Raw genomic sequence first — 16,322 nt, 5'->3', positions numbered from 1 at the left:
CGGACCTGCGATAATTGGGAATTCAACATACATTTTCAGGAAAAACACGCCGGTTCACCTTATTGGTTAGCGCTTCTGTCTCACTGTTCTGAGAATGAGGATTCGAATGTAAGCTTTCCATGACGGCGGTAACTTGGTGTACCTCTCGTGCCACGAGGTCACATATTGTGCTGAGGCACAAATGAGTTCTTTGCGCGCCATTCATAACCTCACAAAATTATGTCACGACTAGCGAAATAGACATGGACCGTTTTTTTCCCTAGTCCAAAATGCCCAATGCGCTCCTGTAATAATTCTCTTTACCCACTGAGCAGATATCCGGGTTCTAAGGGAGGAAATCTGTCACCTATTGCACCTCATGAAAGGCTTTTACTCTGTGAAATTAGAGACATTACATGTAGCTCAGAAGAGTCAGCTGTGGCCCATTATCTTTTATTCATGCCGCCGCCGCTGCTGCCGCTGCTTGTGAATTACCTGCTTGGCAGGGCTGCAGCAGAGTGCTCTCTGGCAAGCCAGGAGACTCGTGCAGTCACTCCCTTCATCGGGGTCCCCGTAGCCAAAAGTTAAGGCTCACCTTCAGAAAACAAAAAAACAAAAAATGGGCGCATGCCTTGCTTATGTAAGTGTGACCACAAATTTCGTCAACTTCTCAAGATTTTGCTTAAAACGAAAGTTTGACCAGTCCCACCACACATTTGGTTTTGCATATCTGGTTTCCACTGAGGTTTTTTTGTTTTAACATTACAGTGTAAGGCGATACAAGTTTATCTGTGGAGTACCATTACACACAAGGCAAATCCATCGTGCTTTACAGAGGCAAAGAAATAGTTCTTAAAAACGAGGTTAAATGAAAACATCCATTCATCCATCCATTTTTCTGATCTGCTTATCCTCACAAAGGTCGTGGTATGTGCTGGAGCCTATCACAGCTATCCCAGTTTTTGGGCAATCGGCGGGGTACACACTCCCTGAGCCGGCGCGCCATCCAGTCGTCCACCGGGCTGCCCAAAATGAAAACATGCAAATCAAAATAAAATCCCAACCTAAAATCAGCATAATTGGACAAAAATAAAACAAAATCGCAAAATGATGTAACACAGATAATCAAATTAAATACTCCCATAAGAGAAGCAAGTTGATGAAACAATTTTTTTTTTTTTTTTTTGCAAAAGTGAACAAAAAAGTGTTCAGGCCAGATTTCATTGTACCCTCTACTCAAACTGAGTAGAGCTTTTTGGGAAGATTGTTCCAAAATTGAGGAGCGTAGAAACTGAATGCTTCACTTTAAGTCCGGCTCTGGAAACACTCAAGAAAGCTTGCACTCAATTACCTGAGGGGCCCCGGAAGTCTCAACGGGAACTAAAAGGGCTTGAATATATTTAGGCCCAAGACCAAAGACCAATAGATCTTAAAATCTATTCTTTGATTTACAGAAAGTCATTGTCAAGGTTGGAGCATTCTTCTTACGTGGTCTAGTTTCCTGGTACCACTAATAACTCGAGCAGCAACCTTCTGAACCAGTAGCAATCATCAGATTGATTTTTGTTCAGACCTGTAAAAAAAACACAATAGGCCCATCTACTGAAAATGAACACATCAGCCCATCTCATTTGGACAGAAGGTCTTTGATTCTTCGGTTCTTTGAGTGGTAATAAATGGACAAAATTACATCTTTTTGGTGGCTTTTTACAATCCAGGTCCAAGTCAAGTCATCACACCACCAAGATTTCTTAAGTACAGCACGTGAACCAGCAAATAGCTGATTGCAGCCCTTCTGGCTACTCTCAAGGAAGCTTCTCCCTGCTGCACAAAAGGCGACAACAATGCAGCGTCGTCCCGGAAAAATCACGCCCCGCCCATGACCCATCTGCCTACCGGCTACACGGTCACCGCTCAGAAGTGAAGAAGCAGAGCAGAAATAACCCAGCCATTCCACTCCAGAGCCTCACCACACACACCCTCCTTTCGCTCGTCCACGTCAAAGGTGGCCGATCGACTGTTGAAATTGGTTCGTGCACGGCATCCAAACGGAGTAAGCCTTTTATGCCGTCTCCTTCGGCTCCCCGCTTGCGATTTTCGACAAGAATCCAAATTCCCTGTTTGTCAGCAGAAATGAGCCTCACATGAGGGCACTTTTCCGAGACACTTATCTAAATTTTTTGATTGTGTTAAAGCAGACTTTTGCGGTGTAAACAGTCATGTGCCTGTTGGTGCACAGCAAGGGTCTCTAGCTTTCCCACACATGGATGGAGGCGAGCCTGGCTCGCAGTTTGATAACCCAGTGGAGGACTGTGGACTTTGTTTCAGACTTGGCTCGCAATCCAAAGCGAAGAAGTCGGCTGGGATTTTTCCCTTTTGTGTGTGCGAGTGATACTGGATGAGTGCTTTCGCGTGTGTCAGTCACTCCAGTGGAAAAGCTCCATCTACGCGTTCACCAAATCAAAAGCAAAGATGGAGTTGAGGATCGAGTCGAGTGGGCTGCGGAACTACAACGTTTTGCTCTATTTTTAATGGAATACAGTACAAAGGGAAATTCCTTTGTCCTGATTGATATCAGTTGTACAACGGTTGTCCTGACTTGGAGGGTTTTTTTTTGTTTTCTCCAAATGAATAATGAGCCACACATTTTGGCTGACAAGACTATTGGCGGGCTCTTAAATTGTGTTTCTTTTATCCTCTCTTTTACTTTTTTTTACTTTTTTAAACTCAGCCTGATGATTGCGTCTTTCTTGACCATGACGAGAGAGAGTGGAGCTTGAATGATCTTCTGTGCCAATTTGAATATTTGCCGCTTACCAAAAGCAAATGCTGTTCACGTTGTTTGTAATGCGGCTCTGTGCTTCCGACGCTGCAGCTCTGCTTGGCCTTTGCCTCTGATGTGACAGCATTTCTGTGTTGTTTAGTCATTGCTTGAAAATGTCAGATTTTGCCCAGGCTGGCTACCAAGTCATACACAGAGAGACTCGCAACCCATTGCAAGGGTGTCAAGGCAGTTTTAATGTGCCGGGAAATTCGCTGCACTGTTAAGTCACAATCAGGCAAACTCTCAGAATTGCTCTGCTCACAGGCATTTTGGGAAATAGCTCACAAAAGCTTTTCTCGGTTGTGTATATTTTTTGTTTGTGTTGTCAGGCACTCCAGAGACACATTTGTTTGTATAAAAGCAACGAAAAAGTCCTTTTTTGTCAATATCTCCCTTGGATCTTGGGGCCTTGTGCTAGAATCTTAACTGGTGTTTATACATGGTTCAAACAAAAAAATGCCTTCATGGACAATGGTTTAAAAAGTCACAGACTTACCGGAGCGTTTTTTTTGGTGTGGTTTTTTTTGGAAGAACAAGTTCTTTGAGTGTTTTTGAGTAGGTAGGCGGTTTTCTTGGAAGAAATTTTTTTTTTTGTGCGGCATTTCTTTGCCTCGGTGTTGTCCCGAAGGCAGGAAAGCCCTCATGACAGGTTTTTAATGGCACTGCCCCAATTGTGTTTCTTATTGAATTCTTTTTGTGCCACAAATGAAAATGCTGCAGTTAGTCATTAGATTAATCTAATAATATTCACTCTTCCTCCAAAAAGTGAAGTCGTCTCTCTCTCTCTCTCTTTCTCTTTCTCTCTCTCCCTCTCGCTCTCTCTCTCTCTCTCTCTCTCTCTCTCTCTCACTCTCTCTCCCCGTGTGGAGCTAATGAGATTTTGCCTTTGCTCCACTTCTAACCTCACACCGTGATGGTGGACACAGAGGGGCGCCTTTAAGTCACAGGCAAAGCCTTTCAAATTGCGCGGCAAACTTCACTTTGTTTGGTCAGAAGTCTCTAAGAGCCATCAAGGTCGTCGAATTAAAATGGTTCGCAGGCACACATAGTCAACATTAACTGTAATCAAATAGAAATTAAGGCAAAAGTGAATGGACCTTAATCCAATAGGAGTCAAAATGCCAAATGATCTGCTGTGATAAATGAATGGCCTTCACTGTTATTCAAAGATTTTTGCATTTCGTGGCTCACTCGCGTGTCTTCCATCCTGATGAATTGTGAACGTAAACAAGTGGCGATCATTCATAGGCAAATTTGTCTTATCTTCCCTCATAATAAATAGGGCAGGCCATTGTTCCTTGAGGGGAAAATGGACAATTCCTTCTCTTTTCACAAAGGAACAGCCTCCCCCGCTCACATGACCTCTACAGTAAGAGGAAATGAGCCTATAATTATAAGGCAGCTTCCATTAGCTTTCATATCACGATTGCTATCAACAATTTTGTATGTGTGTGTGTGTGTTACAGAAGGACCTGTATAGATCATTCAATGCAAAATGTAAATTCTGACCGTTACAGAATGGCAGACACATTTTCTCTTTCCGAGCACCGAGCCTATTTTTATTTTATTTATTTATTTATTTTACTTGCTACATTCATGACATTTAAACTCTCTAATTATCCAAAAAACAAACATGAATAGAGGACTGAGTTTGCTTGCTGTTTGCTTAAGTAGACGCAATATTAAAATGGCTTCAAGCCGCATCCAATATATTTAATTTTGCCTTTGAAGCTGAGAACTGTTGCAAAATTTAGTAATCTATAAATCATGAACTGTTTCTGTTTTATTATATATATATATATATATATATATATATATATATCTATATATATATATATACACACACACACACACATATAATTGACTGACCATCTCATGCTACTGAATGAGCAGTGTCAAGGTTTAGTGGTAGTGGAGTTGGTGCTGGTGGGCAGGTGTTTAAATTGTCAATCAAAACCTGAGCGGCACAGTTATTAAGTCTCATTTTTATCTTAATGAATGCAAATTGGCACATCTGCTACGGTGGGCTAGCTGTCCGGACTCTTCAATTAGTGTGATTGATCAATTATCCCAGTGCTGGTGGCTCATCGGAAATGGAGGCTGTTGAGGAGGGCAAGCATTGGCGGAAAAATGAAAGGAGCAGAGAATTACATTAAAGAGAGTCAAATGGAAGGCTTTCCCTCATTTCTAAACTGCAATTATTTTTTTTTTTGTATTGCACTTGGCATTGTGTTTTGCCTGTGTCTTGAAATCAAGTTTTTTGAATGAAAGGTAATGAAGTCCTGGGGGCCATTTAGAAATGGCCATTTTGAAAACAGTTCCTAAAAACTTGACTCAACGTGTTCTATGTAATGCCACAGTTGTCGTTTCCACCTAAACACTGAAAGTACTGGGGATCCTCTAGTTACGGTGCTTTTCATTTCGTTTTTATGTTTGACCTTAGAGGTGGTGTTCATACTAATATTCACTGTGATTCGGACTTCACTACTCTGTTGGTAGTGCTTTTGCAGTACCCAAAAGTAGTTAAAAGGTTTGGTGAGGTGTCAGGATTGTCTTACATGGATGTCTGGTGGGTTTTCTCTTGGCTTTGCTCATGGTTCTGTCGTGAGCCAAATCGTGTTTTTTTTTCTTTTCTTTTTTCTAATGTCACTTTTAATGGGACAAGGACTCCTTTCCCTTTGGGCTTTGAGTGTGTGTGTGTGTGTGTGTGTGGGGGGGGGATTCATCTGCCTCCCTTGTAGTTAGCTGAGGGCAATGAGACAGTCATTGGATTGTTCATGTGGTGATCCCACAAAGCAGTCTGTCAAAGGAGCAAATGCAGCTCCTACTTGCAATTGTTACAGTATGCCTGCACTGCATACCTTCTTTTGTGAACTTCTTCCTTTTTATTTCTTTATTTTTATTTATTTATTTTTTATCACCCGATAGTGCCTCACCCGGCGTTATTATGTCTCAGCTGTGTATTACGCTGCTTGTTACCAGGTTACTGCCAAGAGATTTCTGCTTTTGGCACACATCATGCCTCATTGACGTCACCGCTTCTTTTCCACCCTCTCAGCTATGTTGCATATGTCTCATTTTGCACTGAGGGTCTTTTTGCAGAGCACAAAATGAAAGGAAGCACAACAAGTGTGAGTGGCTTTTTTTTTTTTTCTTGTAAGAGTTAGTTAGCTGTCACGCAAATGTTTCATGGCGGATCTATTTTGCCTCCAAATATGGAATGCTTATCTCCCTGCACATTTTTCCCTCAAATCGTATTTAAAATACATTTCATACACTGAATGGTTATTTTAAAATTTGTTTCTGGCCTATGTCAGGTTATTGTACGTTTGTTAGTTTATTATGCATAAATATGGAAGTACTAAACAACTAATTTCCATGCAACACATTGTCTAAACCAGGGGTGGGCAAACTCATTTTGCTGCTACCAAATGTGGCCAGATTATAAATCATACCTGTATTAAGAGTAGTTGGATAAGATGGGTTTTTCAAAGGTAAGGTTTCATAAGATAAGAAAACCTGTATTTGTCCCACAATGGAGACATTCCCAAATTCCCGCAGGTGAGCTGGTTCTCCGGACACAGTAAACGTAAAAAGATTAAAGAAAATAATTGAGATGAGCAGAAATGAAGATGCCCCCCCCACCCACCCTGTCGCTTTGGGGTCCAAAAACACACAAAACAAAGTAGGAAATAAAGTAGGAAGAAGAGACAAATAAAATAAAATGATGCCTTCATTCTCTCTCTTAAAAAAAAAAAAAGGGGCCTATTTTCTCTGAAAGTATATATATTTTTTTCCTTGACAAAGATGGGACTCTGTTCTATCATAATACAACTTTTGTTCTCTGGGAAACACACACACACACACACACACACACACACACACACTGGTTTCCATATGTAGCATAGGTATGCACCTTTTCAATGCAAATATTTTTTTCACATTATTTTGGGGATCCCCAACCTACAGTCCACTGACTTTCTTTTGGTGCTTCTGTTTCGTATGTATCAGTGCTGTGAGTGACAGGCCATCACTCCATGGTGTATCCCACCACTCAACCCTCTGTCAGCTAGGATAGGTTCCAGCCGCATCGCGACCCTGAACAGGATGTGGTGGTATAGACAATGGATGGATGTCTGTGGTTGAGTCTTGTTTACAGAGCAGAAACACAGGACACGTACTACACATGCAAACCCGTGAGCTGCAACAGCACTGCGGGATCCGGAACGTAACTGGAAGCAGTGTGTCTCCAGTCGTAAACTTGTGTCTCATGAACCACGTGAAGTAGGTCAAGATCGGGCTGACCTAATTTGATTGGATCTAGTCGGGCGGCAACGATGTCGGCAAAGCTGTTAAAAGATCATTAAACTACAAGCCCCGAGTCCACCCTTGTGTTCTTCGGCGACCTTCAATGAGGGCCTGAAATACACAGCGGTGTCTTTTGAGTTAGCAACAACCAGTTCGCCCTTGTGCCCCCCTCCTCCTGGTGTTCCCGCTGCGCAGCCAACCTCCTCCTGGCCAGGGGCGAGGACAGAGCAAAGCCTGCTGGGATGGGGTGGCACCGTGCCAACTATACCCCGTCGCAGATTGATGAGAACTCGGGTCTGCGGTCAGGGTGTAGAGTGTTGCAGAACAGATGACCTGCTGGCATTTCCTGCCCTCTCTGCCGCCCAACACCGGCTCACCGTATTCACTTAATCGGAACTCCTAATTGTCCTTATGAATATTTTAGAGGCCGGCAAGGATTGCAGTTCGGGGCGGGGGGTATGGTTTCAAGCGGCCTGGTAGCTAATGATACACTGAATGACCAGCGGAGGGAAGAGGGAGGAAAATGGTTGAAATTGAAAGTATACATGTTGCAGTTCTTTCCCAGCAAACATCATTTTGATGTTTTTGATGTTAATGGCAATGCATAGTATAAGACGACATAGTCATGCTGCATTGCGCCTATGTTTTTTTTCATTTCATTATTTAATATTTATGGACTTGAAATGTTGGTACTGTATACGAAAACGTAATTATGACATGTCAGGTTTACAAACGGCGTCTAATGAGTTAGCGCAGGAATGTGAGTGTAGGTTAGTGGTCGACGGCAGTGTGTTCCAACTTGCATTACAAGTTCAGGTTATTTTGCTGTTGTTGGAAGTAAACCTTGCCATTAATTTCTATTGTGCCACAGTCCATGATCTCATTCTGCCGATGACATTGGCGTGTCTTTCATTCATTTGCGGTTGAATTCCCTCCCGTCTCACGCTGGAAATGCGCAGGCTGATGATTACTCTTGGTGTCTGCGGGAGGGCCTTAGCTTTGTCGCATCAGTCTTTATCCACCATGGTCTCAGAGCAGGCGTGGCTTCTCACAGTCCTAATTGTCAAGCTATACCGAGACCACCGTTGTTTGCTTGTTTCATATTTTTAATTGTCATTGAGCAAAAAGTAGGAATAGTTAGGTTTTCCAGTGAACGAAAAAAAAACAAAAACGCAAACAGGTGAATTTGTGAATAGTGACCCCTGAATGTCACCTAGTCTTGTTTATCTTCTTTGTGGTGTGTCCAGGGCTAAAGTTACAGCAATCGTGCCTCATTATATTTTTGGAGTCCATTTTTTTTTTGTTACGTCCAACTGAAGTTTAAAATTTTGCGCTCAGAACTTGGGCCCTCCCTCAGCTCTTCCTAGACACTAATGATCGAGACAGTAGTGCGAGCCAAAAGGAAGTATATAACTCCAGCCTCATATCCTGATAGCAGTCCACTCAATCATCTTTAAGTACGACGAGATTGAATGGGATATGTCTGGCGATGCTGTTGTTGTTGTTGTGTAATAATAGCCAAACATTTTAAAAATTGGCCTTGATACGCTGTGTCTTGAAAAACAAACAAACAAACAGATTAATAAATAAAATATAGTAAAGTTTTTTTTTTTTAATTCTCCCAAAGTGAGAACAGCGCAGCGAGGGGAATTTGGAACACGGTTCTTGTGAAAGTCTCTTTTGGTGTTATATAAGCACGGCAATGTTCCTTGGCAAGATAAGTCTCCTCTATCAGCTGCCTCCCAAGCTGCTGATTTCCGAGTGCCTTTAAATTCAAAGGAGCCCTTTGATAAGCCCATTAGATGGAACCGCCCGGACACAATGGTGATGTCATGAGGATAAGCATGCTACCTTTGCGAGTCCCCATGCCAGAGGCCAATTCATGGCACTGCTGGGGTAAGGGCTGTGGAAAATCAGCTAGTGTCTCTAAGAACATGCTTGAAACACAACCGTGAACTAAAAAAGCCTTTCAGTTTATCGATTTCAATTAAGAGTTGTTAACTTTCCGAAATAGTCATAAATCAGATCACAACAATAATGCAAACAAATCAGTGGCAAATCTGGACTGGCCTTTATCATCAGCGTTTATCACCCATCCACTCCTGTGTATGTGCCTCTCCTCCCCATGTCTTCAATGCAGTCCCAGCATTATACAGAACATAAATAAGTTACAGTGATAAAAGCTCTCTTAGTATGAGGGAAGGGAAAGCATCTGAGTAAAATGGTCGTAAAGTACCTCACTCAAGAAGCAGGTGAGTGTCCTGTTGGATGTTTTTCAGTTCATTGTTTGACAGTCATGAGAAATATTTACTGAAATTATGACTTCACTATTGCGTTAGGTAAGTGATAGATTCTGAGACATTACAAAATGTGACTCAAAAAAATGCACAATGAGCCAGTTAAAGGAGACCAGAATTGGAATTCTTTGCTCCTTACTAAGAGCTGCAGTTAGGAGGCAAGCGGCAGTATTTTGGACCGACTGGAGACGCTTGCGGGAGGACCGTCTAATGTACACATTTGGGTTACATTGTCCCTTGTATATATGTTTGACCAGAATTGGAATTCTTTGCTCCTTACTAAGAGCTCCAGTTAGGAGGCAAGCGCAGTATTTTGGACCAACTGGAGATGCTTGCGGGAGGCCCGTGTAATGTACACATTAGGGTTACATTGTCCCTTGTATATATGTTTATAAAAAAGTTACATTTTGCATGGGTATTTTTTAGTAATGGGCAAGTTTTGCATTTAAAATGCAGATAGGTCAAATAGCTCTCAGGGTCTGCAAGTTGTTCCTTCTGTGGTCATGTATGCACAGTTGACTTAGATCGGGCGATACGGTGGGGGGGTGCCAGGTTCTGGCGGTGTTTCGGAGGTACGACACCTGTTTGGCCATGTGCCAATTTTTTTTTTTTTTTTTTTTTTTTTAATCGATCCTCTTTGAGCACCTGCACTCCAAAGGTCTCTGCACACATCCCTACAGTGCAGCCAAGAGAAATGCTATGAAATGGAAGGAATGGAAAATATTTAATACAATTCCATGGAACAATTTTAAAAATTTGGCTTGTACATGTACAAAGGTCAGTGCTTCTGATGGTGTTTGTGCGAACAGAGAAGGCCTTGCTGACCCTTTTGTGCCACCACTGTAAAAGGTGTTAAAGAACAGTCTTGTTGTTGTTTTTGCACAGGGAGCTCCAAGAGGCACGCCAGGCTGCTCTGTCCCCGAAGAGCCCACTGCCTGGCTTGAAATTTCCTGGAAAGACAGGGTCACTGCCAAGGTCTGGGAGGAGGGTTGTGGGTAGAAAGACTGCACGGTCCATGAGCTTTGGTTGTCCAGGGTATGAAGTGTGATGGGAGGAAGCCTGATCCACAAGCTCATCCCGTTGTGTGCATACAACCGTTTTGCTGGTTCTGTAAATGATTGCAGTCAGTGGCAAGCACTATGCCAGAGTTCCTTGCTATTTTTGTTTTTAAACTGTGAATAAAAATTTTAAGGGTTTTATCCTTTTTTTTTTTTTTTTTTTTTTTTTAGGACTCTAGAATTGTGGCTGTAGTCTGAGTGGAGGGTTTTATGCGGGTTAGGGTTGTAGCGGTCAACCTTAGGCCAGAACTTTGAGAAGTTGCGCTTAGGGTCAGAATGTTGGGTGTTGGGGTTATGCTCAGGTTAAGATAAAGTTTGGGTTCGAGTTTGGGATTGGGTTTGGGGCCTAGGAGGATAGGGTTATAGGAGCCAATTTATGTTCAGAAATGTTAATGTTCGGGAATCAGGAATGGGATTATGGGTTTAGGTTTGTAGCAGTCACTTTTAGCCCCCCTAAATAATGTTAGGAGGTGATAGTTACAGTTATAGGGCTACATTCCTCGCGGTCAACCTTAGGCCAGAACTTTGAGAAGTTGCGCTTAGGGTCAGAATGTTGGGTGTTGGGGTTATGCTCAGGTTAAGATAAAGTTTGGGTTCGAGTTTGGGATTGGGTTTGGGGCCTAGGAGGATAGGGTTATAGCAGCCAATTTATGTTCAGAAATGTTAATGTTCGGGAATCAGGAATGGGATTATGGGTTTAGGTTTGTAGCAGTCACTTTTAGCCCCCCTAAATAATGTTAGGTGATAGTTAGAGTTATAGGGCTACATTCCTGTCCAGAGTTCCGCTTGCCTGTGAAATTCAGGCTTCTAAACCACTGTAATGATTACCGCATCCCTGAAGATGGCGACGTTGTATCGCTTTGGATTTGATATCAGCACAGCTTTTGAATAGACGATAAAGACCGTGAATCTCATTTTGTCACATTGATTATGTGGTAGAGAAATGCCAACATGTCATGTATGAAGTCACACAAGTTTAGGTATCTCACACATGAATGAAATATGTATATGGATGGTCTAAAAGTATGTGTTGTGGTGAGTAGTGGAAAATGTGTGCGTGCCCCTTTCGAAAAGATGGTGAAGTCACACAAGTTTAGGTATCTCACACATGAATAAATATGTATATGGATGGTCTAAATGTATGTGTTGTGGTGAGTAGTGGAAAATGTGTGCCTCTTGCAAAAAGATGAGACAGTTCATGGTGTGAATGGTGAACGGTATGTACAAAAAGTCCCTGACATTAAACAAGAGTCAGCATTGCTCACAGCACCTTTCTTAGAGTTACATCAGTAAAAAATGTTTTGTTTTGCCATCAAGTTTTGGATGTCACCTAAGAAAGGGGAGAAAGAAATCCGCTTTCAATATTTTGCAGGAATCTCATCAAATGGCGTCTCTGCGTTTTCAGAAATGCTTGTAAAAAGTGAGGTTTTGGCGAGCGCTGTGGAGGTTAGCTGCGTGGTCTGCACAGATGAGGCCCTCTGTCACGTTTCCGTCAAGTGCTCCGACGCTCCTCCCCGTTGATCTCGCACCAAACTTGCACATTCTCACCCAAAACAACACTCACTCCTGTTCTCACACACACACACACACACACACACACACACACACACACACACACACACACACACACATACACACACTAGTTTCATCATTTTGTCGGGTGATAAAGACAAGAAGCCGAGACTGAGGTCTCATTAGTGTGTGTAAGGGTGGTCTCACAATGACCTCGATACGTGCAGGGGTCAGCGACCTTCCTGTATGCGCACGAGGCCTTACCCCCCCCATAGAAGCTTGCCTAGCACGAGCGGCTCGCTGCTACGGGTCTGCAGCCGCCCGATAGAGGAGGCTTGAGAGGTGGCCATAAATCATGTTTTGATGTGCGTCCGCCGCCGTATCACAAGCTGTCACATGCTGTCAGCCTGCCTTGTTAGCGGCGCTATTCACAGCGGTAATGAGGAGCAGTGCAGCACGTGGCTTTTTTATGTCGACTTTGTCGTGAGAGTGCTTCACTCCTCCTGGAAGCACAATTTCACCACCGCTAATATTTAGCGGCGTTTGATTATTCGTTGCACAGTGCATTCCGAAAGTATTCACAGTACTTCAGTTTTTCTACATTTTGGAATAAATGTTATTTTTCACTTAGAATGAGACGCACAAATCCTCTCTGATAATGTATACATTTTTCTTGGTTTTATTAGTTTGGTTTTTTGTTTGGGCAAGTCAATTCAATGATAAGAAATGAAGAAATAACGCGGTTAAGTAAACCGAGAGTACGCTCATCAGATTAATACATTTGCAAAAATATCAACAACTTTTATGTTGTCATCATGGGGCTTTGTGTGCAGGATTTTGAGGGAAAGACTGGAAATAATCCATTTCGGAATAAAGCCGTAACATGAAACGTGTAAAAATTGAAGCACTGTGACAGCTTTACAGACGCGCTGTATTTTACTCGCAGGGATTAAGATCCCACCGAGTAGGAAACGCATTGTGTTGTGGGATCGCCATAAGCACAGAGGGGGTTGCACTTCTGACAAGTAAAATATAATAAAAATGCTAACCCCATAGTCAGAGAAAAGGAGGAAACTCTGGTTTCAAAGTGGGGAGGGCAGGAGGAAAAAAAATGGCGTATGTATAGTATGTGATGTTTTAGTCGGGACGTTTATATTATTGAGGTTTTTTTTTTTGTACTGACTGTCCAAATTAAAAACTTCAATCAATCCTAAATCATGAATTGTCATAACATAACAAGCTAAAGATTAACCTGCCCTTCTGACATTTTGTGTCAAAGTGAATTTTTGTCCATTCTTAAAAACAAAAAACATGCACCAATCAAACATTGTCACACGTCAATGTGTCTGGACTAATATGTCTGCCCCCACACGATACACACTCCATCCCATGTGCAAGTCTTCAATATCTGTTTGTTTTTTGTTTTTTTCTTTCACTATGTTTGCTGAGGGTTCTTTTTCCAAACCCATACTGCGCCCCTCCCTTATAGGAGCATAGTTTGTGGCTCTTTTTTTTTTTTCCTCCCTACCCCTTCCTTATCTTTTTCCTTTTCATCAAAGATTTCTTTCTTAGATGGTTCGTTACTGTTCAGTGAATTTCATTTCTGTCTTTTCTTATTTTGTGCAGTGACAATCAATTTGGATATTCTGGGTTCGTTGTGGGTTCAATATTGTAGATATCATATAAGCATAAATGTTACTCATTAAAAAAAAATTCTGATTAATCAGGTATTTGGATTTTTATTCTGCCAGATATCCGAATAGGCATCGGCCTAAAAAAAAAAAAAAATCCTTATTGGTCATGTTCTAAAAGTAAGAACTGTCCCTTAAATTGTTTGAAGTAGGATGACATAACCCTCCACGAAGTCATGACCTGCAATTAGCTTATAGCATGGTTTTGAACCTCTCCATGTAAAATACTGATTCACTCTGTTGTTCTGCAAAGCGAGAGACATGACTTGTCTTGTGTTTGTGTTTATTTCCCAATTGTGCATCTTCCTTTCAGAAATTAAGAAACAAAGGCCATAATGACTGTGCTAGCCCCGATCCCGAAGACTGTTTCGGGCACAGCCCCCTCACCGATGACCATTTCGGCAAACTAAGCGAAGAGAGCGATTTAATGTACAAGCGTTGCGGTGTAAGTACTTTTCTCCTGTCCCCTGCTGTTTTGTGTTGATGGCTGTTTCTATGTCGATGTTCACTGCAGGCGCTAAACAAGAAAGAACACAGAGGTTGCGATAGCCCGGACCCCGATGCCTCGTATGTCCTCACTCCTCACACTGAAGAAAAATATAAAAAAATTAATGAGGAGTTTGATAATATGATGAGAAATCATAAAATTGTAAGTACTGTTAAAAAAAAATAATATTTTTTTTTTTTGCTTGGCTTTGTGTGCCACAAAGGATTTTCTCTCTTAATTTATTTTGGATTGTTTTGTTCACTTAACTTTTTTTTGTCTTTTCGTTAACCTGCCCAAAATCTCTCTCTAAAAAGAATAACGCCTCCATTTCTGGATTTTTTGTATTGATTTATTCTGCAACTTATTTGCAAAGCACCTTGATAAGATCACATCATATTTGTCATGTTTTTACGGTCTTTCCAAATTGAGCAATTAGCTACACGAGGCCTGTGTGCATCTCGTAAAGGGGGCAGTGAATCTTCCTCCTGTTATGTTGTAGGTTGATGTGACTTTTTTTTAAGTTCGCAACCTTAAGAAAAGGTATTTTAATATCGAAAACACAATTTGAAACCATGTTTTAATGTTTTTTATTGATTTTTTTTTTCCACCCACTCATACAGTGTTTCTTGGGAGTATAAAGTGGCCTGTGTACACAGTGGGTAATTTCTGAAAATTGCTAAACCAAAAAAATTAATTGATGACAATTGAACACAAAGTAACATAAAATACAGTGAAATATAAAATATTTAGAATTTTCATGTTTTATTTTCCAAACACACCACATACATGGATATCTAGATATTTTATTTTATAGTAAGGATACAAGATTATGTAAAACTCATTTTTTGGTTGTCTGGATTTTTTATCAGTATGCTAAAAAAAATTCCTATTGATTTTCCTTGTCTATACTGTATATCGACTTACTTTTCTGATGTTTAAACATCCAGTAGGTCACATTGACCCATGACCATTTTACCTGTGTGGCGAACAAATAAACATAGCAAGAGGTTTAAACATGGAGCCCCTAAAACATTTTAGTAACATTATATTTGACCGATAATGACTGAATCTGTGTGATCTTATCACATTTCCTGAGAGTATACAGTATTCTCTTCCTGACATGAAGAGCACCAATTTGCCATTAACAAAAATCACAATAACGCGCCGACTGACCCACTGGATTCAGGCTGGAACGATTTCTTGTTTTGGTTTGTTTTCTTAATCACTGACACTTGCCTTTGTCATTGCCGCTCTGCAGTCAGCACGTGGTCACTCAATGCGTCACCATTTTCGGAGCTGTCACAATTCTTCTCTGCTATGTTGACAAATGCACGCACAGATGCTTCAAAAGGCAAAACCTGCACCCGTTGCACTGACCGCTGCAATGCCAAAGTGATCACCTGAATGCATGTTGTTTTTTGTTTTGTTTCTCCCGTGAATTGTCTGTTTAGATTAGCACTGAAATTTAATCAACTGCATTTACTCTTTGTAGTGTGTTTACAGCCTAAGCTGATTCATTCACTGAACAAATTCTGAGTTAGTGAATTTTTAGTGTCTTTTTTTGATCGTTAAATGTGTACAACGTTTTGGATTTTTAACGGTGGTCTTTTCTCATTTTTTTTTTTTGTTTGTACAACACCAGCAACTCTTTATTGTAGTCTTATTTTAATCTGCACAATTTTTTTTTTTTTTTACAGAAATCTTAGTTTCACCTACGCAAATATTTATTTAATTTTGACAAGCGCAACTTTGGACTTTTACAGCAGTCTGGTTTTTCCCTGTACAACTTTTTTTTTGTTTTTTTTTTTTTTTTTTGGTTTCGTTTTTTTGTTGTGGTTTTAATAACAGATGTCGCCTTTTATAACAGTCGTGTTGCTGGTCTTATTTTAACCAGCACTATTTTTTCTTAGGATTTTTATGGTTAGTCTTTGGTATGTTGTGCTCCAAGCTAACAGGATCTCTAATAATAGTGAAAAAAAACAATCCTTAAAATTGTTGAAAAAGATCACTGGTACAAGTGTTAAAAAAAAGGGGGGGGGGCGGGGGAGAAGGAAACATTTATGAGACACAAATTCACTACTCAGTGGTCAGCGGATGAATCATTCAGGGCTTAAGTGAATGTCTGACAAAATGTTTTGATATATCCTAGCATCCAATGACTGCCAA

The 16,322-nt window shown here is 41.1% G+C and overlaps 1 protein-coding gene across 9 annotated transcripts in view; it reads left to right on the top strand.

Annotated features, from left to right (window-relative positions):
* mef2aa (myocyte enhancer factor 2aa) overlaps positions 1-16,322 on the top strand; it is a 65,743-nt gene that overhangs the window by 33,812 nt on the left and 15,609 nt on the right. For 5 of the 9 annotated variants that reach the window (XM_019865411.1, XM_019865409.1, XM_019865412.1 and 2 more), the window contains exons 4-5: positions 13,983-14,114; positions 14,184-14,318. In XM_019865411.1, coding sequence (XP_019720970.1) covers positions 13,983-14,114; positions 14,184-14,318 — 267 coding nt within the window. The remainder of the gene's footprint in view (positions 1-13,982; positions 14,115-14,183; positions 14,319-16,322) is intronic. The other 4 variants (XM_019865414.1, XM_019865416.1, XM_019865413.1 and 1 more) reach the window with 2 other exon arrangements.

Source organism: Hippocampus comes, unplaced genomic scaffold, assembly GCF_001891065.2.
Source record: "Hippocampus comes isolate QL1 unplaced genomic scaffold, H_comes_QL1_v1.1 scaffold42, whole genome shotgun sequence".
Lineage (NCBI taxonomy): Eukaryota > Metazoa > Chordata > Actinopteri > Syngnathiformes > Syngnathidae > Hippocampus > Hippocampus comes.
The sequence above is the reverse complement of the archived record's forward strand: the minus strand, read 5'-3'. Positions and strand labels throughout refer to the sequence as shown.